This window comes from Mytilus californianus, unplaced genomic scaffold (assembly GCF_021869535.1).
Source record: "Mytilus californianus isolate M0D057914Y unplaced genomic scaffold, xbMytCali1.0.p SCAF_7, whole genome shotgun sequence".
NCBI lineage: Eukaryota > Metazoa > Mollusca > Bivalvia > Mytilida > Mytilidae > Mytilus > Mytilus californianus.
The window spans coordinates 108,080,183-108,106,149 of NW_026262723.1; the positions used below are offsets into that span (position 1 = coordinate 108,080,183).

The following is a 25,967-nucleotide window of genomic DNA, read 5'->3' on the forward strand; positions in this document are numbered from 1 at the left end:
AACTTTCTTTTTGATGATTTATAATTTTTCCTGGCTTCTTTACAATCATCGTCAAACCACGGTTTGGATGCTTTCTTATATTTTTGTAAATTTGGATGAACTTTTTGCTGGGTATATGTGCCGAAAGTACTCTTAGCTGCATCGGTTAGTAAATTACTAATACTCTCTACTGCGGTATTTATGGTTGTTTCACTTATTGATGCGTTGTCAACCATATTTACTAGTTGAGTCAGTATTTCGTTTACTCTTTCTCCGTCTATATTATCAATAAAGTCTGCAGTTTTAGTACTCTCCCAGTTTTTAATCTTTTCATACGATGTTTCATCTTCAACCACTTTATTTTCAATTATATCTGCTTTAAGAGTTAATGATAACGGATTATGTATATCCGAAAATAAAGTATTCGTTTCTAATATAGAGAAATTTTCGACAAGTGTGAGAAAACATGGGGAACTTATATTATAATCAACTACACTAGCATTTTTGCAAGTAAAGTGTCCACTGTTGTCACCAAGTCTACCATTAACAATAAGCATATTGTTATATTTACAAAAATCTAATAAATAATTGCCAAAATTATTCTTTTTAATATCCATACTTTGTCTCTGGATGGGTAAACCTAAATTATGTAATGCGTTGATACAGGTATTTTCAATGTCTAACATTCCTGAGAATTCATCGTAATCAAGGTCAATAAAATCTGGATCTCGGCTAGTTCTAGAATTGAAATCTCCCATAAGACAAATATAATTATAGTGCGAACAGAAGTTCAAAAACTCATTTTCTATTTCGTTATAGGGGTCCCCAATACAATATGATGAATTTTCAGGAGGAATGTACACAATTCCAAACAAAACATTTTGGTTTAGACGAAATATTTCTTTATCAACTGTGAACCACATGATATATTTGCTATCTGTATCAATCATATTTATCTTATCTGCTAAATGTGTCTTAAAACATAATACTATTCCCCCAGATTTTACCCTCCGCAAAAGAAATCTATTTTTCATCTTAATTTCAAAATTTGGTATATCAATTTCGTCTAAATCATCTGTTTTTGACTCTACAAAACAAAGAATATCATAATTATTAATAAGATCTAGAAATTCCGGATATTGAACACGTCTACTAAGACCACACACATTTAATGTAAGTATTTTTAACATTGTTTTATTAAACACATAATTGTTTGTACTGTTATCGGTTGAATGAGCTGGACTGTTATTTTCTCTCCCACGGTTGACCTAACTCTGTCCTTCTCTGTCTGGAGTAGAACTCACTCGCGATCTTTTCTTCGGTCTGGTAGTTGACTGGCGGGGCTCTTCACGAGGCGCTTCATCGTTGGCAACTGACACTAATTCGTCATTAACATATAGTTTGTCACGGATAAGCACTACTTTTGAATTATTTTTTCGTTCGGCCTTCATGATAGGATAAAGTTTCCGTCTTTTTTCTTCAATTTCAGCTGGAAATTGCTGGTTCACTCCATAGTGTGTACCTTTAAGATTTTTTCCGGCACGTTTTACCATATCTAATTCGGAAAAGTACAAAAATCGTGCTATGATCGGTCTCGGTTTGTCCCGGTAACTCTTCCCAAAACGATGAACATTGCCAAATTCTAGTCTTTGTTCAATTCTCATCTCCTGATATAAGAATCGGCGGAGTTTGTCTTCACAGTCTTCATCTCTATGTTCCCCAATCCCGGAGAATATAAGATTGTATTTCATCGAACGGCATTGCATATCAACAAATTTGTCGTTCAACACACATTTTTCTTTCTCTAACTTATCTATTTTCTCTTTCATGTTATCTTGACTGTTTTTAAAATCACATCATGGTGCTTAATCAGAAACGCAGTATGCTTTGTTAGCAGTTGATTAGTAATTTGTAAACAAAAAAATCAGCAAAACTATCAATATAAAAACAAGGAGATGTGGTATGATTGCCAATGAGACAACTATCCACCAAAGTTCAAATGAAGTGGATGTAAGCAGTTATAGGCAGCCGTACGACCTTCAACAATGTGAAAAATCCAACATCCGAAGTTGCTCGGCGGGAACAGACAAACCGAAGAGATATCAGCAGATTGATCCCCAGGTCAAAGTCGGGAGCAACTTTGACCAACCGAGGCCCCCATAGTACCCATTCTAGTTTAAACTCCGGTCTGGGTACCAGAGATGTGTGTGAGAGGGTGAAAATCACCCTTCTGATGTACTGATATTTTTAGCACCTCGAGTGAGAATCGAACTCGGGACCTTCAGCACTGTAGCCATCGGTCTTAACCACTAGACCACGAACCACAATTTCTATAAAGTTTTCCTTTTTAAAAGTCAGAACTTCTAATTACTCGAGCTATATATAAACTCCGGATTTTATTTTCCGATATCGATAAGTAAATTATAAAATGAGTTTCCGTTGTAAACAAGGAGGCGGGGACTTCAACTTATCAAGATTTTCAAGAAGTTTATTTATCTGTTTAAGATTAGAACGAGACGGATCGCATGATCTAGATATGTAGTTTCGAAATAATTTGAAACTGAAAATGGGAAGTATCCGACCTGTCAAGCTTGAAGGTTTGGATATATATCCTGCTACGGTAGAAGGTTTGCAAGAGACATTTGGTTATCCAAATTTTATATTAGCAAAGGCAAGGTAATTTGTTTAACACTGAGACCATAGATCGTACCTATCAATGTCAGAATTTTACTTTTCTGTTCATATACTGACAGTCGAGTCATAGATAACGGGTTGCATTTTGTCTTAATTTTGGTAGATGTCGAGCTTCACAAGTGAATGTACAATCCGCGAATCCGAGATTACTATATAGATAGGGAAACTGCTCAAAGTTGTTCGAAAACAGAAAAAAGGGTGTTTTTATTATCTTTTTTGAAATGCTATACTTTATTCAAGTCTATTAATAGTTTTATTTGTGATTTTGCTATTTGCTAAGCTTCATTGTAAATTTTGTAAGGATGAGGTTTCAGAGGACCCTCCCTCCTTTTTTACATTGAAAGAAATACATTGTAGTATGACAACCTCTTCAAACATTTTTGGTGTATAAATAACAAATTTAAAAAACAAGCTAAGAAATCCCTTAATAATTAATGGGAAATTGTTTAGTCAGCTGACTAGATATACATATTAGCAATCTGATTAATATTAGACCCACAATTAAAGCTTTATTCATAATGCAAAGTAGGGAGGAATAATTTTTAGAGATCTAATTTTAATTATATTGACAAATTAAATGTGGTATGATTGCCAATGAGACAACTACATGTATTCATAAAAGACCTAAGTATAAAGAAGTGAACAATCAAATGGGTTCTGAAGCAGGAGGAGATTCAGGCTGACCCCTATAAAAAACAATTGAAACGAAGGTAAAATCACAGCCAATTTTTTGTCAATATCAGGTCCTCCAATTTCCTAATTCTAAGGAGCCTCCCCAAACACCAATTCAAGGATCTGTGTTTGTGAAGGCCTTATATTAGACTTTATTTCTATATTAAAAGAAATGTATCCACAAAATGAAAAATATCTTTCAGAAATATAACAATAAATAATTTAAGATTCTTTATGCCTTTTGATTATTTGAGTGATAAGGTTGCTATTTTAATGTCATACATGTATACCCCACAACTTCATTTATGAATCATTCACATAGAGAACAGTTGTATTTCATTTTACCTAATTGATAACCTTTACATGTACATTGATTATTAAAGATTTATAGTCTTTTTATAATAATGTATATGAAAGGTTTTATTCAAAAGATCATGTATAGATTCTGAGATGTTCAAATGACAGGAATATACTTCAGGACTAGTAGGAAGTCTACATCAACGTTTATTGTCATTCTTTGACATATAAGGGTCATCCTGACCATGTCTTCATGGCATGTACAATGCATGTGATTTTGCTATATAAAGAATAGTTACCTCTAGCAATTATTTTTTATCGTATATTTATTTACAAATTATACATCAAAGGGGAGGAAAAGAACAAGAAAAAGAAACATTATAAAATCAAGGAGATGTGCTATTATTGCCAATGAGACAACTCTCCACTAGAGACCAAATGATGTAGAAGTTAGCAACTATAGGTCACCGTACGGCCTTCAAGAATTCAACCCAAACCGCATATCAAGCTATAAAAGGCCCCAAAATGATAAAACATAAATAAATTAAAACGAGAACATCAACAGGCTGATTTATGTACTAATTAACAAAAAAACAAACGACATCACTGAATTACAGGCTCCAGACTTGGGACATGGACATACAGATTGTAGCAGGGTTAAACATGTTTTCAGGCTGACCAACCCTCCCCTACAATGGGAAAGGGGTGTAACAGCAGAACAGAAAACAAACTGTAAAAATCAGTTGAAAAAAGCTTAACTCATCAGATCAATACAAAGTACAAAAACAACTAACAATAACACTAAAGACACAAAGTGCAGATGTGAGAGAACTTGCAGTTAGGGGACGACCATTTGATATTCTGGGGGGGGCCAGGAGGATTTTGAAAATAAATAACTCAGCCTTGATAATCACAAAAATAAATGGTTTGTTCTGTGGTAGTTTGAAAATAAATGACCTGACTTGCAATGTATTGAAAATAAATAACTCAGCAGGTCTAATCGAAAGTATGAGATGGCACCAGATTCTTCATAAATTAATCTTTTTTCCAAAAAAAAAAATCGGGAAACACTTCCCATATCTTTTAATAATAAAAGTATAAATATTATTTAAATATACTTGAAATGTCAGAAAATTGGTTTCATTTAACTTGAGGTTAATTGTCTCAGGAACACTTACCTCACTTTTATTAAATCAGGGCCGTAACTACATTGAGACAAATGCCTCATGTAGGAAATTTCAAAACCAAACGCTTGTCTCCATATCAAATTGTGTTCACCGTGAGTGCCTTGCAAGAAGCAAGTTCTGTTCTCCCTCAGACGTAGCCCCTGATTTTTCGGGATCAATATTTCTTATTTATTTGTCTTTTGTTCATTGATTGCCCTTCTGTATTCTGTTAGTGTTGCATTCATTTTGTAATTTAGTAATTTTATTATTAACTTGATCATGAGTTTAAAAAAACACAGCAGCCACAGACTTAACTATGTGAATTACATTTTTGCTTTTAATATCATGCATATTTGTCTTTTGATGTTGTTCCTAGAAACTTGAGTCTTACACTGAATCTATAACGTGATTTTGCTTTGAGACCAAAATATTGTCATAAAATTATTAAAACAGAACTTGCATTTTCAGTTTAAGAAAGGGTCTTGGGAACACCCAGAAGGCATGATTTTGCATCATTTGTTCTATAGCTTCTTGGGCCTTCAGCGGTTAAAAAAAATTTTGCCTCGCTCCGCTCGGCGAAACACGTTTGCCAATACTTTTAGAAGAGCCTTAGTTTCAACCAAACTTTAATACTGTGTATGTATGCAATACATGTATATGCATTGGGGGATATAAAAAGATTCATTTCTGCAGAGGATAATAATTAATTCTGATTAAATGGTACATAATGACTTGACTATACATGAATTATTTATAATAAACAAATAATTTAAAAATTGTATGTTTTCGAATATTATAAATATAGTTGTGAAAATAAATAATCAGTCCCTTGCTTTAATGAAAAATCTTGCTTCAATAGTGCAGAAAATAGATAATCTGTCCTCTTAGTTTACAAAAATAAATAACCGATCCATAACAAATCCTCCTGGCCCCCCCCAGAATATCAAATGGTCGTCCCCTTACTGACAGCTAGTTCAAAGCCAAAAGCAACTGAAAAGAAAATCATGTATCTATTCTAAGACTAAAATATCAATCAGTACACATCCAACATCCCATGGATTTAGTGTAAAGATGTCATTAACAGTCAGAGAAAAACATGATCTTGTACGTTGCCAAAATATATATAGGTATCGACAGAATGTACGACATAGATTACATTCAATGAAATCTAAAACGGCACTACAGACAGGCATAGTGATGGGATATATAAATACCTTAAGATTGGGCTTGGATTACTTTACTGGTTAGTATAATATTCCCAGATTTGTCGAAAGGAAAATCGTCAATTTTGTTGTAAATTTTTGTCTAAAGTTTCCTGTGTAAAACTTAAATAACTAAATTCAAGGAAAGGACAGTTATTGCTGTTCATATTTGTTTTATTTAAAGTAAGTATTAAAACAATTAAAAAACAACTCTGATCAGGCTGATTTTCAATAAAAAGAGCTGTGGGGTATACATTAATGAGACAACAACAGAATGACACAACTTAGCCAAACGGTATCTAGAGGTCAACATATAGTCTTCAACAACAATTATCATGTGCCTAATAAACAGTATGTCAAACTCTGAATCATCTGGCCCATGTATGAAAAATTTAGTTTTAACAGAAGCCATCAAATATCTGTCATCAACACCAACTTAAAAGAAACATTATGATATAAAAAAAACCAGCTGATAATGAGGTTCCTGGTACAGCTAAGCACATGAATGTGTGGCTGGTTGAAATATTTTTTTGGGGATCTCAAATTTCCCTGTAAAAATATTTCAATCAGTGGAATGACAACTGGTACATAAAAGAACAATCATACACTCAGAATCAGTACAAGAAACACATATTTATATGATAACAGTCATGACAGTATTAAAGATAAAAAAAAACCACTAGTACAACATGTGTGTATATAAGTAAATAAGTCATGTATGTTGATAAGATAACCTAACTGTCCCAGTGTCTTAATTCATAGAAAAAACAGTAACACAGAAATAAGTGAAATGAATTAGTTGTGTCAGTATTTATTGATTACCTATAAGTATTATTTTATTAAATGTTTAAGATGGATGTCTTATGATGTTGCTTCAAACTGTACTGTAGGCAACTTTTGTGTCTGTTAATGTTTTACCTACAAGTATTTTATTCAATGTTTCAGATGGATGTCGGATGACGAAGCTTCAAACTGTGTCTTATGTCAGAACAAATTTAACCAGCTGCGAAGAAAACATCATTGCCGAATGTGTGGCAGAATCTTATGCAGCAAATGTTGTAAAGAAAAGGTAGATAGAGCATTGATGCACAGTTTTGTCAGTTTAAAAAAAGAATGTGTATTCCTTTACATGTATGTAAATAAGAGATGTGGTATGATTGTTAATGAGACAACTCTCCACCAGAAACCAAATGACATAGAAGTTAACAACTATAGATCACCTTACGACCGTCGACACAAGCATACCCTTACCACATTGTAAGCTATAAAAGGCCCTGTCCCCAAATGACAAATGTAAAGCAATTCAAACGAGAATTAATAAACAATTAATGTACAATAGAAATAAGAAGATGTGATATGAGTGCCAATGAGACAACTCTCCATCCAAGTGACAATGTGTAAAAACATTTATACATTTTAAATAGTGTTTATAACTCAGCAGATTAGATCATTTGTCAAAGACAAAGAAAACTTAAGCTGATAATCACCAAGAATTCATTTGTTTTCAAATGGATGATAGAAAGACAGACAAACTATATTCTTTCCCAAAACTTAATAAAGAACAGTCAGGGGACTTACTTAAATGAGTGATTTTCTAAATCACTGATTCAAGTATCATTATGTCCATAAAGGTTGGAAGTAAGAGTTGTCTTTCTTTAATAATCACCTATTTAAGTAGTACAAATTAATCACTAAACTGAGTGATTTAATTTTTTTGTAGCTTTAAATATAGAATACTAATGATCCAGGGACTAATTATGTTGCTAAAATTATCAGAACCAACATCTGTGTTGATAGGATGACCGGGTCATGTCAGGTGATGACCTTGTACTAAATCTAGGATAATGACATAAAAATCACTTGTTAAAGTATCATACCTCAATTTCCTTCCAAAAAATCACTTCTTTAAGTATCATTATTTTAATTACCCCCACTAATTTCAACACCCCCGAACAGTGAAATTTTGATGGCAAACAGTAGAATTTTATTACATAATCTATAAGATGAAACCTTGAATTTTACAGGAAAAATACTCCCACTGCTGGGAAAAATCTGTTAAGAAAGTATCAGTCCATTATGTAAAGCCATGTTTATAGCATTTTTTCAACTAAAATAGAATTTGCAGCTAAATGATTGCATCAAAAGCATAAACCTTGCTGCTTAAAAGAAGCAAAAAGTTCATTTTTTTTCAATTTTACTAATGAAAAGATATTATCTAAACCTATGTGTTTAAAATTTTGGTAAAACTACAAAATCACAATTTGTGACAAAACTTCGAATTTGCTACTTAAATAAGTGATTTAAAAATCACTTATTTCAATAAGTCCCCTGACTGAAGAATCAAACACTGTTAAGAAAAAAAAGAGAAAATGCAGAAAGGATAACATCTTTCTCATTCTAAACAAATAAATTTGAGTGGTTTTTTTTCAGGTCCATGGGAATATTTACAAATTGCTATATCCATTAGATTCTATCTTAAACTTCCATGTAGTTGAAAAAATTAATTCATATTTTATTAGAATTTAGAATCGGAAATATTCAATTTTGAAGCTCATGAATATATAGACTTTTTAGTTTTAAAACATTTTAAGAATAGCTATATTAATTGTGTTATTCAGTGTCTGCTATCTTATAGATGCCGTTACCACAGCTTAGGTGTGAAGACCCGGAGAGAGTTTGTGAGATTTGTCGTCCTGCAGCAGAATGTGTAACTAAGTCAAGGTCAACCATTTTGGTAAGTTAGCTACACTAAAAGAGGGTTTGTGAGATTTGTTGTCCTGCAGCAAAATGTTTAACTATCATAAGTCAAGGTCAATCACTCTGGCCAGTAAGCTACACTCAGAGGGTTTGTAAAATTTGTTGTCCTGCAGAAAAATGTTTAACTATCATAAGTCAATGTCAATCATTCTGACAAGTTAGCTACACTCAGAGGGTTTGTGAAATTTGTTGTCCTGCAGAAAAATGTTTAACTATCATTAGTCAACGTCAGTCATTCTGACAAGTTAGCTTTACTCAGAGGGTTTGTGAGATTTGTTGTCCTATAGGAGAATTTTACTTAGTCTAGTAAACTTTAGCATTCTTTTACATGTTGATGTGTGTGAGTATGTCAGTTTGAGGGGAATCAGCTATATATGGTAAGTCAATGATATTTGGTATTGAGTTTTATTAACCTTGGCACATGTCATTTCAATGGAGATAATATCTGTCCCAGTCTGTTGCCTGTGACAGTTTTGCAATGTTTATGATTAGGTCCGTAATGTATGATATTTAGTATGCAATAGTAGAAGTAGTTGCACATTATTATTTCTTTAGAAATTATTTTTCCCCTTCCCAAATTCATGGTCTATTGGATATGATAGTTAACATATTAAAGTGATGCAATTTTGATTTCAACTTTAGCATTGTAGTATCAACATAACATAAACAGGAGAGACATATCTCTGTGTCAACAGTTTATTATGTACATAATGTAGATCTGAAGTCAACAATTTATTACTTTAATACACAGTGTAGATCTGAACTTTTACAGAAGTCAATTCATTATATTGAGATCTGAAGAAAAAACTTGATTGTCTTAATTTGTTTCATTCTGAATGCTCTTAAATATTTGCATATTTGAAATTATAATTTGAAGTTCTTCAAAAGCTTTGAGCATACATATCCCTGGTAAAATCTGAATATATTGTATATCAGCTGATCAGCAACATCATGATTTGATTTGGCTGTTCCAATCACTTGAACGTTTATGCTTGTTATGAATGAGACACTTGAGGTCAATCTGTGTTATTGTAAATCCTTTAACATGTAACTAATTCAGTTTTTTTTGTCTTTTATGTCAATATTAATAGTGTGTTCAATCACAGGAACAGCAGATATTTGCCTTCACCTTTGATTCAAAAGAATTGCTGTCTTTGTCCTACTATAATAGATATAATTTCTAGGGGCTTAAATTTATATTTATTTTACTATGGGTTGTCTCTTTATGCCGATATTTTACTCTTCACTATCGCTTGTGGTTAAATATTTTGGATAAAAAGGCAAATCTGTGAAATATTTATTAAATAGATAATTTGTTTTTGGATAAAAAGTATGGAAAAGAATATCAGTAGGCAGGGCTTCCAAAATTTCCTGACGACAGCCGGACATTTTTCAAAGAAATATTTTTGACGGTCAATGATCAGCTGGATACTTAAATGTAACTGAGAGGATGCATAAATTGATATATGTGTCTAAATAATTAGTAGTGTTATATGCAATAAAATTATTTATAACTGTTTTGTTTTCTTCATTCTAAAAATAAATAAAATATTATCCTCGGTATTGTGTCATTTTTCTGTGTATCGTAATACAGTAACCATCATTGCATCAATCAGCTTCAGTACCTGACTGTTCTCATGTTTTTGTTTCTGTTTATATAATCTATCTTCTCTCTGTGAGTACTTAACACTTTGTAAATTAAGGCCATCTTATTTGAAACTGTTGATGTTGGCTTTAATTGCAGTACAACTTGATCATCAATACACGTGATACTTTTCTTTTTGTGTATTGATTACCTGACCACGTGACTTTTACAACTGATGCGGTATTTATAGATAACATTGAGGAGGCCCGATGAAGGATATTGTTTTAAACCGTGTAAAATCTACTGAACAGTGATAACATTTTTCTTTGTACAATTTCCCAACCTGATTTAGAAAATAAGGAATAAATAAAAACATACTCAGTTGATAAATAATTTAATGAATAACAACATGATATTTTATGTAAGCATATAACAACAATAAAATGTCAGAAGAGCACAATGCTGACAAACACACGCAATAAATATTACAATGAGCACATTGAAAAGAAGCACAGATCACAGCACAAGATTAGAGTTCATTTAGTCTAATTAAAGATTTTACATTCATGAGCTTGCTAAATGCATTGTTCTGATAAACATGGCGGTTACGAACGGATTGCCATTTGCGGATAGCAGGAACAGGGTCAAAGTCTTTAACATCTACACCTACTAAGCTTATCCTCATAAGTTGATCTAAAGCGTCAATACCTAGACAACACCTTAGTCGATAATAATTCCCACGGCGGGACTTAACTTTACGTCGGACATCACCTCTTTCTCTATAACATCGGAAATTGTCTGAATAAATTCGGAGCAGGCATTGTTCTCTTGATATAATTTAGAAGTGATCACGGCACCATTTAACTTAGTTAAATCATTTATTGACTGAAATTTGTCCATTGGTTTTTCCTATATATTTTAGTAAATTTTCCCCTTGAGAGTACCCCAGTATTTAACACGATGTACAGTGTTAAATAAAATAATATATATCATACTTATTCATTTATAAATATCCTTATTTGAAGAATAACTTTTAAATATCAGGATACTTTTAAAACTGAATGCTCATTTAAAATAATATCTATAAAGCGTAATTAAATAGGATGTTGTTCCATACACGCTTACATGTTTGACCTCGTTTACCGGATTACCTTTATGTACATTGTTATGCATCATTAATTCTATTGATAAAGATAAGCTAAGGACACCTCATCAAAGGTAACAAACCTGTAATCAGTGAATGATTTATGGCTTCAATATAACTTATTGAAGGGATAATTGTTTGACAGCTTGTTGTTATTTAAATAAAAGAAAACGTGTTTTTTCTACTTTTTATTGATGTACACAAGCTAAAGACCAAGCCGTACATTTATGTACCCAGAGGATTAGACTAACTGAGACACTTCAAAGTATCTGAAATATGCTGCTTCTGTTTTATTAAACCCAATTATGACCGAAATATCTTTGTGAAATAGATTGCCACAATTATAAACTAAAATGCCCAAACGGACATGCCCAAAGCCCCAAACGGACATTTTTATCGATCGATAGTTGGTAAAAATTGAAATGACCGTTTCATGAAAATGCCTTGAATAACAAAATGTGGCACACCAATTCTATTTGACCGTTTGAGGCTGAGAGCAGCCGGTCTTTTTATGAAAGTTTCGGTCAAGTCCGGAATATATGACCGTTTTGGAAGCCCTGTCAGTAGGGCATATTTGCAAGGTGAGCAAGTCATGCTACTAGGAGCCATTTGTTAAAATATCTTAATTTTTATTTGAAGAGTTTCTAATTTGTAATTTATCTTTTATTTTAGTCCTTTAAGTTTGAAGCTGTTAAAGCTATTGTTAGTATGTGTAAAGAAGAAAAAGGATTATGTAAGGTATGAATATCTCAGCTGAGGTCAAAGTTCATGTTGATGAGACTTGTAAAATACCTCATGGTGTGAGTAGAAATGGAATGTTTTGTGGAACAAAATCATTGGGTTTTCATAAAAAAAAGTGCATTGTATTTTTAGTTCTGCTGTTTGTTATAGGATATATAGGATTTTCAACTGACTTAAAAGTATTTGTATTATAAAACCTATTAAATTAACCACATAGCTACATTACCTTTCCACTATTTTTTATGAAAAATGATTTTAATCAAAGGTAGACAAGTAGATTATCTAAGAGTAAAATATACAATATCATCAACACACACTAGCATCCTTCATACTTATTTTACAGTTTGTAATATAGAATATGTATCCCAGGTTGCCATTAAGCAAGATGAATGATTAGAAATTGAGAATTTAGAGGTGAAAAGTGCACAGTTTATCTTGAAATGCTTAAGTATTATTTGAGATTTGTTGTCTAAGCCACAATTTTGTGTTATTCGTAACTGGATGTTTTCAATGATTTGTAAGATCAAAACAAACCTTTTAGTTTGTATAGAATTCCACCATTTTATTTGTAGTTGTTGATTGAAACTTTTAGCATTGTAAGTAGCCAACAAATAATTTTGACATGCTGTTTTGATTTATTGCTATCATGCATTCCTCCTTGAATGCTATCCAGAAATTAAAAAAAAATCAAAATATTCTTAAAGGTCTTTTTTTATTTTGAATTGTCTACATCAGAGCCAGTGCAAAAAAAGTAAATTTCCATATTTTCAATTTGTTTTTTGTTAAGTTGAGTTCGGATAAAAAGTGAAGAATTTTCTCCCTTTCTTTCCTTTATTGTGTTTTAACCATAACAAGAAAGTTTTGAAAATAAATTTCTAAATGATTACTTAGTTTATAATAAATGATTTTTGCTCACACTTGTGCCATTAACTTACAGTTGGTAGAACTTGGAGGTGTACAGATGTTGATTTCTATGTCAAAGGAACCGGATGCTGCTTTAAGGGTATGTCTTGGTGACCAGTAATTATTGTTATATGGTAACCCTTAAATACTGTCAATTAAGAGCTAAAGGTAAAAAAGAAATATATGTTCTATTGGATAGTTAGTGGACATTAATACTTCATTTGATGGTTTAGGTTTTGATATACCATCACTGCTATAAATGAACATACTTGAACCAAAATTCATGGAAGAAGATATAAAAAATGTAAAGAAAAGGAAGTAGACAAATACATAAGTTATTAAAAAGCTTTGAGGAGGGAAACTAGAGGCTCCCAAGACCCTGTGTCGCTCACCTGATTTTACTTTGGTTTTGGAAATCATGTAAAAATAGATTAAAATCATAACAGATACCCTAATAATGATTGAGGCCAAATTTGGTTTAATATTGGCCCCGTAATTTAATCAAAAGCAGAAGACTTTTGAAAAGTTTACAGAAATTACCGATAAATTCATTGAAATTGTAGAAAATTACTCTATAAGGACAATGACAAAGTAACAACACTTGGTCAGCACCTCAAAAGAAACATTTATACCATGCTTGGTTTCAATCCATTAAGCGGTTTTCTAGAAGAAGACATTTGTATATATTTCCCATAGGGTCCTTTGTTAAACTAATTCCCCTGTTGGCAGCCATCTTGGTTGATGTATTTGTTACAAAGTAACAACACTTGGTCAGCACCTCATAAGGAACATTCATGTAATGTTTGGTTTCATTCCATTCAGTGGATCTTCAAAAGAAGACTTTTGTATGTATTTCACATAGCTATATAGGGTCCATTGTTAAACTAAGTTCCCAGATGGCAGCCATCTTGGATGATTGATTGGCTACAAAGTAACAACACTTGGCCAGCACCTCATTGGGAACATTTATGCCATGTTTGGAATCATTCCATTCAGTTGTTCTCTAAAAGAAAATATTTGTATGTATTTCCCATAGGGTCCTATGTTAAACTAAGTCCTCGCTGGTGGCCATCTTGGATGATTGATCGCCTACAAAGTTACAACACTTGGTCAGCACCTCATAAGGAACATTCTTGCCATGTTTTATTTCATTTCATTTAGTGATTCTCTAAAAGAAGACATTTGTATGTATTTCCCATAGGGTCCTATGATAAACTAAGTCCCTCTCTGGTGGCCATCTTTGATGATGCATCGGCTTCAAAGTAACAACACTTCGTCAGCAACTCATAAGGAACATTCATGCCATGTTTGGTTTCATTCCATTCAGTGGTTCTCTAAAAGAAAACATTTGTATGTATTGTCCATAGGGTTCTATATTAAACTAAGTCCCCTGCTGGTGGCCATCTTGGGTGATGGATTGCCTACAAAGTTACAACACTTGGTCAGCGCCTCATAAGGAACATTCATGCCATGTTTTCTTTCATTCCATTTAGCATGTTTAGTGGTTCTCTAAAAGAAGATATTTGTATGTATTTCCCATAGGGTCCTATGTTAAACTAAGTCCCCCTCTGGCGGCCATCTTGGATGATGGATCGGCTTCAAAGTAACAACACTTGGTCAACTTCTCATAAGGAACAATCACGCATGTTTGATTTTATTCCATTCAGTGGTTCTCTAAAAGAAGACATATGTATGTAGTGTCCATAGGGTCCTATGTTAAATGAAGTCCCCCGCTGGCGGCCATCTTGGAAGATGGATCAGCTACACAGTAACAACACTTGGTCAGCACCTCATAAGGAACAATAATGCTATGTTTGGTTTCATTCCATTCAGTGGTTCTCTAGAAGAAGTTCAAAATGTAAAAAGTTAACGACGATGACAAAGGACGACGATGACGGAGGACGGACGCCAAATGATGAGCCCTTTTTAGGCATGAGAATTTTTTTTTTATCAACAAAACAATTTTATATTTAGGCTTTGGTAGCTGAAGGCTTACATATACTGTCAACACACCAGCCACTACATCAAATGTTAGCTGTTGTTGGTGTCATTAAAGCTTTATGTTGGTAAGAAATGTAGAAATGTGATATTTATGGCTTAACATATTGTTTTAGAGTTTGTCCTTTGTTGATTATCCCTTTGTGACCTCTTAGTCTCGATAGATATAAGAAGATGTGGTATGAGTGCCAATGAGACAACTCTCCATCCAAGTCACAATTTGTAAAAGTAAACCATTATAGGTCAAACTACGGCCTTCAACATGGAGCCTTGGCTCACACCGAACAGCAAGCTAAAGGGCCCAAAAAATGACTAGTGTGAAACCATTCAAACAGGAAAACCAACCGTCTAATCTATATAAAAAACGAGAAAAGAGAAGCACTTATGAACCACATCAACAAACGACAACCACTGAACATCAGGTTCCTGACTTAGGACAGGTGCAAACAAATGCAGCGGGTTTAAACGTTTTAATAGGCGCCAATCTTCATCCTACCCTGAAACAATAGTGTAAAATCACAACATAGAAAGACACACTTTAAAATATCAATTGAAATGGCTTAACTCAATCAAAAGACATATTAACAAAAACAAGTGAACATACACTGAACAAATTAATTCGATCTATGACACAATGTAAATACAAAATGAATAAAACAAGGGGGTTAGATGTAAAACAATATCAGAAAGACAACCATAATCTTGGACAAAATGCCGCCAAATAAAATAACATACACAGGTAAATAAAAATAATTTTGTTGTAAGATATACATGGAGTACGGAAATATTTTTTTTAAAATAAATAATTTTGTTGTTCATAGTACGAGAACAGAAGTGAAAATTTATCGTCATTCAAACACTTATCAAAGGTGGTATACATTAAAAATAGTGAAACGAGATATAACACTATTAAGTAAACATGAAATAAAAAAAATGTGAATTTCTTATTTCTTATATTTCACTGATATTTCAGCATGAACTAACTGACCCTCCTTAGCCATGCATGCATTGCTAACCCTCCTTAATTGGGTTAGTCTTCATCATATATTTCTCCATTTTCCAGAATTCAAAATCATTCCAGATTTAAATGATTCCTTGTTTTCAAGTGTTTCGGTACTTATACTTCCTCGGCTTTAAAATATAAGGCTTTGGGGGTTCCTGATGAAGCTAAATCCAGAAATATGGACACATAAAAATTTTTAAGTGTTATTTCAATTTTTATAATTATAAAAAAGAAATTTGCCTCTAAATTATTCATCCTTAATATATTTGTACCTTGTGACTTATATGATATCAGTGAGAATGACAAGAATAAAAAAACAATGGAAACCTTTCATTGATATAATCTTAAACAAATTGAACCTGTATCCAAGAGGAGATAATTACTCTGAAGTATTGATAGTTGTAGGAGTACTGTCATTATGTTGAAATTAATTTTCTGTAATAGGATGTATAATATGTTTACGTTAATGCATCCTCTTTGTATGATGTCTTTATTTTTAGGATGATTTCAGCCTGTGATATAGTGACGGAGGAAAAAGCAGTTATTGACAGCCTTAGTGCATTAACGATCTTCTGTAAACTGAATGAATTTAAGATGAAAGGTAAAACACGGGAAGTTACAACAATTATCCTCCTCGTGCATTGTTTGAAAATTATTTGAAGTGTCTGCATCCAGTTATAGCATTTCTAAGAAAATAATGGGTATTAAATGTCATAGCTATATAGTAAGATAACAAAAAGTATATGTGCTAAGGGAGACAATGCTTAAAGCTTTCAAAAAGTTGACTTGTTTTATAAATTTTTTTTTTGATACATTGTTACAACAATGAAGTCTTGATTTATATTATTGCATCTCCTTGATAGAGTCAAAAAGCGAGACTAAGGTATTCTGTTTCCAGCAGTAGTGGCGGTGTCAGTGGATTCTGCAGCGACATCAACAATTTGATTAGGTTTAAAGGGAACCACTAATTGTAAATCAATGATAATTGGTATGATTTTGTATAAGCCCTGGCACATTTCATTTCCATGGATACTATTTGCCCCCGCCCCCCTCATGATCTATTGACTTTGAAACTTTTGCATAGTTTACTTGTTAAATTTTGTGATAGATCAGTTTTATGTTAACCACTAATGGTAAATCAATGATATTGGGTATGCAGTTGTAAAAGCATTGGCACAATTAATTTCCATGGAGATTATTTGTAATGGTCTATTGACTTTGAAACTTTTGCATAGTTTACATGATAAAGTTTATGGTTATATCAGTTTAAGGGGAACCACTTATGATAAGTCAATGGTATTTAGTTTAGCATTGGCATATCTTATATATCAGAAACAGTTTGGCTCTGTTCCTTCAGTCATGAATAATTGACTGCAAGTATTTTGCATAATTTACATGTTAAAGTATTTCTATATAAATTTCACCATTTTTGCATTTTACTAACAAAATTATATACAAGGGAGACATACCTCTGTGTCAACAGTTTATTTATACTATTTTATCCATTTTAAGACCAAAATGTAGTTACCTTATTTTAAAATTTAAATGAATCAATTTAAAATTAAGTGACTTTTGATAAATGTTATGTCTGAGATCAGTTTTTAGGAACTGAATGACTTACAATGAATATAACTTATATCAAAATGAATCCTTGGGTGTAAAACAATCTCCCATTAAAATTAGGTGAAAATGAGCTTAATTTTATGATTTTGTCACTTAGTTATGTCTTATGCAAGAGTTTATTCCAGCTACCATTCACCTAGATGAGTGGTGCTGATTTGCACCAAAAGTAACAGATATAAAAAATACAAATAAATAGAAGTACAAACACACATACAAAAACAATTTGTTATTTTTGATGTAAAAAAAAGAACATTTCTAAATCTAAAAAGACATACTTTTTGTAAAACCCCATAATGATTACATTTAGTTAACATCAAAACATGTATATAAGTTAATCAGACTACATTCACGGGTCCTTCAGACAAAGTTATTAAAACTGTTTTCCAGCCTTACAAGATGGTGCGTTAGATGCTGTATTAAAGTTATTCCAGGCCCAGACAACACCAGCCATATCTCTTGTAGCTGTCAGTACTCTATCCTTACTCATGGAAAATCCTAATACACATACAAAAATCATGGACAACCCTGGGAATATACTAAGGAATATGTTGCTTCTGTGTGGATCAGAGGATGAACAGGTATAATTTATATTTATTAAATTTATAGAAAACTCAGAAAATATACTGATATATATATATATATAAATATTCAGAGGACAAACAAGTATGATGTAGCCATATTCTTATGTAATAGACAATTCTAACAATAAAGAGTCATCACAGATATAGGTTTATAAATTGGTAGACTAGAAGTGCATTTGATCTACACAAGACTGATTGGTGGTACTTTATTAAAAACTTCTAGAAGGGCAGATTATGTCCAAGGACAAATGAATCCCAGCTTCTATATATATGATTTAAGACCACCACTTACACGTATCCTCCAGACAAGAGACAGACTTAGGTTGTTTTATCTACCAGCTTATAACTTTGACTATTAATGCAATGAAAAGTGTTCAAACTTTGTTGGTCTTTTGCAAGACTTACAAGTTTTAAATTACCATTTACCTTTTATACTGACTGTCATGAAATAGGAAATATGTAATGAAAGATAAATATCAAACAAACAAATAATGAAGACCTCCTAATATACACCTGCAATATTGCTATAAAATCTTGGCATTGTAGTACTAGGTACTTTTGTAAATATGATGCTCTTGCAATGTTTTAAGTTTTGCCATATAATGAAATGATGTTTGTGAATTTTTTAACAAGCTTTTGGAATTGAATATTTCTCTAAACGACATATATAGCAATATATACAAAACTTTATTTATGTTTAATACGAAGAAACAATACTTTTTTGCCTTTTGTATGGCTAAAAAGATGTCTCATATTTCACAAGACTTTAAAAATTTACATAAATCTGAATTTCTACTATATTTCATTAAGTTAAATTTATATAAAAAAAAAATTGAAACTGATGGATAAATAGTCGAGCTGATTGTATTAATTATAATAAGAGTTATGGCCCTTTGTTTAATAAATTGCTTAATTCAAGAGGTTACATATTGCATATACTAGTTTAACAATAACATGTTGGTCATTATGTTGCATGGTTAACAATCTCCATTGCATCATTTATTTTTTCCACTCCTCGTAAACATCATCATCTTCCCAAATGTACAATTCCACAGTTTCTACAAGTGCAAATATTCAATTAAAAATACAGATATATTTTTTGTTAATTTTAGATGCAGGAAATTTCATTGAAAACCTTGTCACACTTGTCAATGGGAACAGATTGGCACAGACATAAAATAGTTCAGGTAATAATGGCAGGATAAAATAATTCTTTCTACATGTAATTTGATAAGGCATCCAAAATGTGTTGAAATTGTAAATATCAAAAAGAAAAAATAAGGTGAAATTTTTTTTTTTGAAGTAATGTGGAACAAGAAAAGTTTGCTTCTTTATTTTAGTTTAAATCTTGAGCTTGTCCATTAGTTATTTACACAAATATAATGATATGTTTTCATAGCAATTATGTTATGTTACATTGCATCTAGCTTTAGACATGTTTGATATGGAAAAATACTCTTGGATTTAGATCGATCAATCTTTCCAGAGTATGAATATAACTTGATTAATCTTGTCCTTATGGAAGAGCTGTTAATTTGGTAATTAGGAAATGTAACAAGCGATTTGGTTTTGAAGGTTTTGATTATAATACAGAACATTTTATCAGTCAGTCTTTCCTATGTTTTCACAAAACACAATTACTTTACAGGAAGATTTTACGGCAGGACAAATGATGTTGAAAGTGATGAGAAGTAAACCTAAGAATGACCAAATTCTATGTAACGCAACCTGTCTGGTGGCAAACCTTTCTACAAGTTCTGAAGATCAGGTAGCAATTAGCTTTATCAATGTGGGAGACAGTTGACATCTCAATAAAAACTAGTTCAGGACACCTAAGACCCCATTCAAACTTGGACATTTAGATTGATTTAAACTAGATCGGTTCACTTTAGATCAATTTAAGCCCAATGTGAACGCATTGAATAGATCTTTAATTGGTCTAAACTAAAACACCAAAAGAGGTAGTTTAGTTTGAATCAATCTGAAGTGAACCAATCTTACAATAAATGTGAATGCAGAGATCTATCTTAACTAGTACAATTGAAACGAAAATAATATGTGTGCATGAATGGCGGCAAAATTACACGTGCAAATTATTACAAAATGAATGACCAACATAAAAGGAATGAAAATTAACGAAAACTATACGAACAGCGGTATCAACATTTGAACTTGTAATTCAAGTGAAACAATTACTTCATCCATTATTTTTCTACAAGCGTGTGTATCAACACATTAATTTGATTAAATATTTCTATTTATACACAGTGTTTACAATTTCACTGTAAATTAGGTCATATCAAATGCATTTTTAATTGCAGTGTGAACACGGTGGTTCAGATTAGAATGATAGAGATCGTTATGATTAAAGATGATGTGAACGCTAACTTTTTTTATTTCGATCGATTCAAATTTAGATCGATTAAAAAAATGCTAGTGTGAACAGGGTCTTAAATAGATATCTATTTAGATTTTTCTGAACAGTCTAATGATATTTCTAAATATGGGTCAATTCAATGTCAAATATGTTGTGATCAATGCTACATTTATATAACGATTTCAGCGCATAATTTAACATTCACAACAATGGTAAAACAAAACAGGATACCTATGTATGTATATTTGCCACATCAAGGATTCTGGAAAATTCTATGGTTAGGAGAGTTTAGTTTTCAAAAGTGCATTTAAAAGCATTTGTAAATAATAGCAATAAAAGTTAAATGCTTGTAAGAATTTATATGCTAGATTCAGAATGCTTTGAAGAAAAAAGTCAAATTTTTCAGGGAGAATGTTTTTCTTTTCAAATAAAGGGTTCGTTGATGTATAAATTATTGGTATATTTCAGGGAGGTCTTCAAGAATTGCTATCATGTTTATGTGAAATAATTAAATCAGATGTCAAAAGTAGTGCATTAATGGTCCAGATTTCAAGAGGAATAGCTAATTTTGCTGCATTTCCACAGAATACAGACAAGTTGGTATGTATAGCTTTATCAAAACACTAATCAATCTTTAACATTTGTTTAATACATTTTCAAATCAAACAAGTTTTTTTCTAAAATGTAACCAGTGTTGGACATACTCTTTTACTTAATTTCTGGTGAAAGAAATCCTAAGGAACTAACATTGTTGCTGGAACATAGAATTTGTAGAAAGTGTATTTACAAACTAATCAGTGATGTTTTGTTATTTCTTAATGCCCAGTGGCTAATATTTCACATAGATATAAGTCACATTGTGACCAAAATTATTTATTCATGTATAAATCAAAATATTCCAAATTAAACTTAAGTATCACATATACAAATATCTGAAAAAATTATCTTCAATAGATGTTCAAAGAATAACAAAATAAAACTTTGTAAAAGAATTGGTCACCTTATAATGAAGGAAAATTAATAAAACCAAGTAACCGTTTATTTTCATTACATTTTGTACTTTTTAAGAAATATGTGATTTCTTTAAAATGGTGACTCAAGAATTCAAAAAGAAAGTTAGATATCAGCTGGAAATAATTTGAAATAATAAGATATGGTATAATTGCCAATGAGACAACTATACACTAGAGATCAATTGACACAGATGTAAGCAACTTTTTGTCACCATACCACCTTTTGTTACAAATGACCTACAGTAACACTTGTTATTGTAAGTTGAAAAAAAGCATTTTCGACTAGTAGTTTTTAGAAAACATTTACTGAATTAGGAATTCTTGCTCTTTTAAAGCTCAAAAAGCATAGTTTCTAGGTAAATCAGGCAAGAATCAAGATAAAAAGTTAATGGAATAAATAATAAACAAGTGTCTATATCATTTTTAAAGCTCTCATTGTCGTAAGTCTAGAAAAGTTGTAAATAAACTTAATAGAGACTGCTAAAGATCTACCATCAAAACCTAATTCCCTAATAAATTAAACTATTTAGAGTTAGTAAAGACAACCAATTGCTTACATCCACTTCATTTGGACTTTGGTGGATAGTTGTCTCATTGGCAATCATACCACATCTCCTTATTTTTGCAATGAGGTCTTGGGGTACCTGACTGACTGCATACAGGCAAGACACATCTCTGTGTCATCAATTTATTTTGATGATGTTCTGAAAATTGCAATGATTCAAGTATATGCAATGACAAAATTCTCATGAAATCTTTAAACAATGCTTGATTTTTTTTTATTTTGAGATCAGTCATTACTGAAATACAGGAATTTACATATTATAAATACTTAGCAATTGTCCATATATCTTGTGATAATTCAAGAGAAGATTAATAACTTTAGTTTTCTCATCACAGCTTCACTAACTATATGTTGCATATTAATCATTTTCATTACAGGAAAAGGCAAATATGAAGACCATTAAGAGTTTGACATTTGTCGTAGGCACTTGTGTTATAGACAATGTGTTGATCTGTTTTTCATGTTTTTTTCTGTTCCCTTGGGTTGCTGTCTCATTGCATATATTACCGTTGAACATCTTTTTATGTGTAAAAATACTTCAAATGACAACAGTCAATTACAATTGTTGAAACATCTGTTTTATTTTTGAAGTTACAACATTTACCTGTGATAGTGTACAAGTTTCTGAAATCTACAGATAATATTGTTAAAATGCATGGAATGAGAGCTGTCCTACATCTACTGTCAAAGAAACCAAGTAATACAGTGAAAGAACTTTTAAGGTATTTACAAAGCTTGCGTGAATATTTCAGTATTGTTTTATTACTAAAAAACTAAGTTTATATTTATTGTACAAAAATATGTTATAATAACATATCCATATAACAACAAAGTTTTTCAAGAGATAAAGTATGGCATCACTTTTGGTTGATATTTGAAGTTTTTTTACCTACAACTAAACCACGTATAGAAAAAAATCATTGAAGATACTAGGCCATAATTTGTGTCGCAAAACACCCATTTTGTCTTTTTTAGACTGCTAAAAGACATCAGAAAAAGTTGAGACAAAAAAATTATTCACATATAGCAATTTTAAGATTTTTAAAATTTTGTTTCATCATCATCATCCTTCTATTTTGTAACATAACTGAAACTTTTTGATACTCCTTGATTTTGTTTAGTTTAGTTTATGATTCATAATTTTATATGACCTTGCAGAGATGGTGCTGGTGATTTGTTAACTAACATATCCAGACTGCCTGGTGTAATCGATGCTATACAAACATCTTTACTTACACAAGCTCCCAGCCGATCAAGACCATCTTTCAGATAACAGTTGTCTTCAGAAAATTATATTGATATGAAAAGCTTTATTTTACAAAAGTAAAAGGTTTATTTATAAAGTGTCAGAATGTTTGTTTTACCTATTTCTAATTTATGTTTATTTTTAACTTGTTGCTTTTTTTTTTTTTTATAGAATATACTCTTACCGATAACTTAAAACAGGAAAATTAACATACCAGTTTAGTTATATTAAAAATTAGATAAACTTGAATTGAGCATAATGCAGAGGCTGGATTTCATTCCAGGTTTTTACATTGCCTAAAATTCACTTGGACTTATATTGTCTCATTCATCTACTGTAGTTAAATTTTCAAAGAAGCTCATTTCTGAGACACTGTACAAAGTAGGATCATGTAGATGAGGGTTTGAATCCAGCCTTGAGAAAAGGTCAGTATCCAAACAAATGTAGGTCATGGCATATGTGTTCCTTTCAATGTCTTTGGTTAATTTTTAAATCCAGGTTTATATTTAAGTTCTTGTGAAAAGTATCATTATTAAGAATAGCATAGAATGCATCCTTGATTTAAGGTCAATATTCAGAAAAACAAAAATCTATGCAACCTACATTTTCCACTTTATTGACCCCATTAACCTTTTGCTCCCTAGTGTACATTTAAGTCTATATTTATTATATAAGCATGGTAATTAGTGTAGGATGTATGTCACTACGACTTGTATTTACTGCTTCACTTATTTTGGTTTTTATGATTTACATCAAGGCTTATATCTCTCTTTGCATAATTTGTTCGTGTTATCTATTGCTTTTTCTGCTTTAATGATATTGAATGATTCATGTATATGGTGCAGAACGAAGCAGACATTGTAATTGTAGATGCACACATTTTCATGCATATCTATAAAACCACTGGTTTTTTTCTGACACCATATGTAATTATATGTTTAACTTTTAAGTAAAAACCATGCAATAATACTCAAACAATTTATCTTTTATAATTTGATGCACTTTTCTTTCTTGGCTATTTTTTTATTCATATTAAAACTTGTTATTTATGTTTCTGTTGTTATGTATTTGATTTATATTATAAAGATAGTAATTCGACATCTGACTTAAAGACATGTCATCTAGAAAACAATATGCATTCTTCAACAATTATCTGGTGTCTATACAATTTTCAAGTTCTATATTGTTCCCAGTCTTAGAATACCTAAGATCTTCCCTCAACACCTAAGTCTTAAAAAAAACAAAATTATCAAGATATCATATTATCTCATCAGATTTCTGGCTTGGAGCAGGCACAATTTGCACTGTTGAATAGGTGCTTTCAGATCTCAACACTGAACTTATAATTCATTTTTTTTAAAATATATGAAAATATCAAGAAGGGCCAAAAATATTGCAATTAAAAAGAAACAGCCATTTCCTTGCATTATTACAAGTGATGAAGCTACAACTTACAATCTATATTACACTACAAAGAAGACCAAAGATTTAGAAAAATCAACTCTATCAAAAACCGAAGAGAACTCAGATGTTCCTAAATAGCTCCTACTCCTCTTAAGCCTGCCTTTGTGCTACTCTGGGTAAATTCGAAATTAAAGCCAGAATCCATTATTTTGTATGACTCCATACCACAGCATTATTTACAAATATAATATGTCCAACCCTTAAACACTTCCAATATTAAATAAAAGAACAGAGTTCCAATGTCCCTTGCGTTGTACATATTTTATATATCCAAGGGCAATAAAAAAAAGTACAATGTAATTTCCAATTTAATTAATATTTCTAAGATGCATATTAAACTATTTTGAAATTATTTGATCTGCACTGATTTTCAAACTTGTCAGTGACATTGCTTATATAAATCTTTGATATACATTTGATAAAAATCTGGCAAAATTGTACTCATGAGAATTCCAATAAGACCGGATGGACACCCGGTATTTCCATGTCCAACTCAAGGTGTAGCACGGGAAACAAATGAAGATGTGGTATGATTGCCAATGAGATAACTAATCCACAGAGTTCAAAAGAAGTGAATTAAAACAACTATAGGTCATTGTGTGGCATTTAATAATGAGCAAAACACATACCGTATAGTCAATTATAAAAAGCCCTGACATAACAAAATATTCATGAAAAATGAAGTATCTTTAACGTTCTTCTGTTCAAATCTATATATCACCTAATTTGATATTAACATAAAAACAAACTTTAGTTTTTTATATGTACAAAAATTCCAGTCTAAGCTTAACTTACAAATATACAGCAGACGTTGACATGATTGTTAACTATTCGACTCTATGTGGAGCGCATATCCTTGAATGTAGAAGAGTTTATATTTTCATTCTTAAGAACTTCTGTGAAGTATTCACGCTACACCAACACTATATCGCTTTGTCGATCGGTAGGTGGACACGT

General features: G+C 31.6%; 1 protein-coding gene across 1 annotated transcript; it reads left to right on the plus strand.

Moving 5' to 3' along the window:
* Window positions 1-2,422: 2,422 nt before the first annotated feature.
* On the plus strand, window positions 2,423-24,597 carry LOC127707902 (uncharacterized). The gene is made up of 13 exons (XM_052212661.1): window positions 2,423-2,655; window positions 6,956-7,079; window positions 8,646-8,744; window positions 12,169-12,234; window positions 13,175-13,240; window positions 15,115-15,206; window positions 16,642-16,742; window positions 18,152-18,342; window positions 19,458-19,532; window positions 19,994-20,113; window positions 21,191-21,322; window positions 22,892-23,022; window positions 23,459-24,597. Exons 1-13 carry the CDS (start codon window positions 2,546-2,548, stop codon window positions 23,571-23,573), a joined length of 1,422 nt encoding a protein of 473 aa, XP_052068621.1. The 5' UTR covers window positions 2,423-2,545; the 3' UTR covers window positions 23,574-24,597.
* Window positions 24,598-25,967: the final 1,370 nt, after the last annotated feature.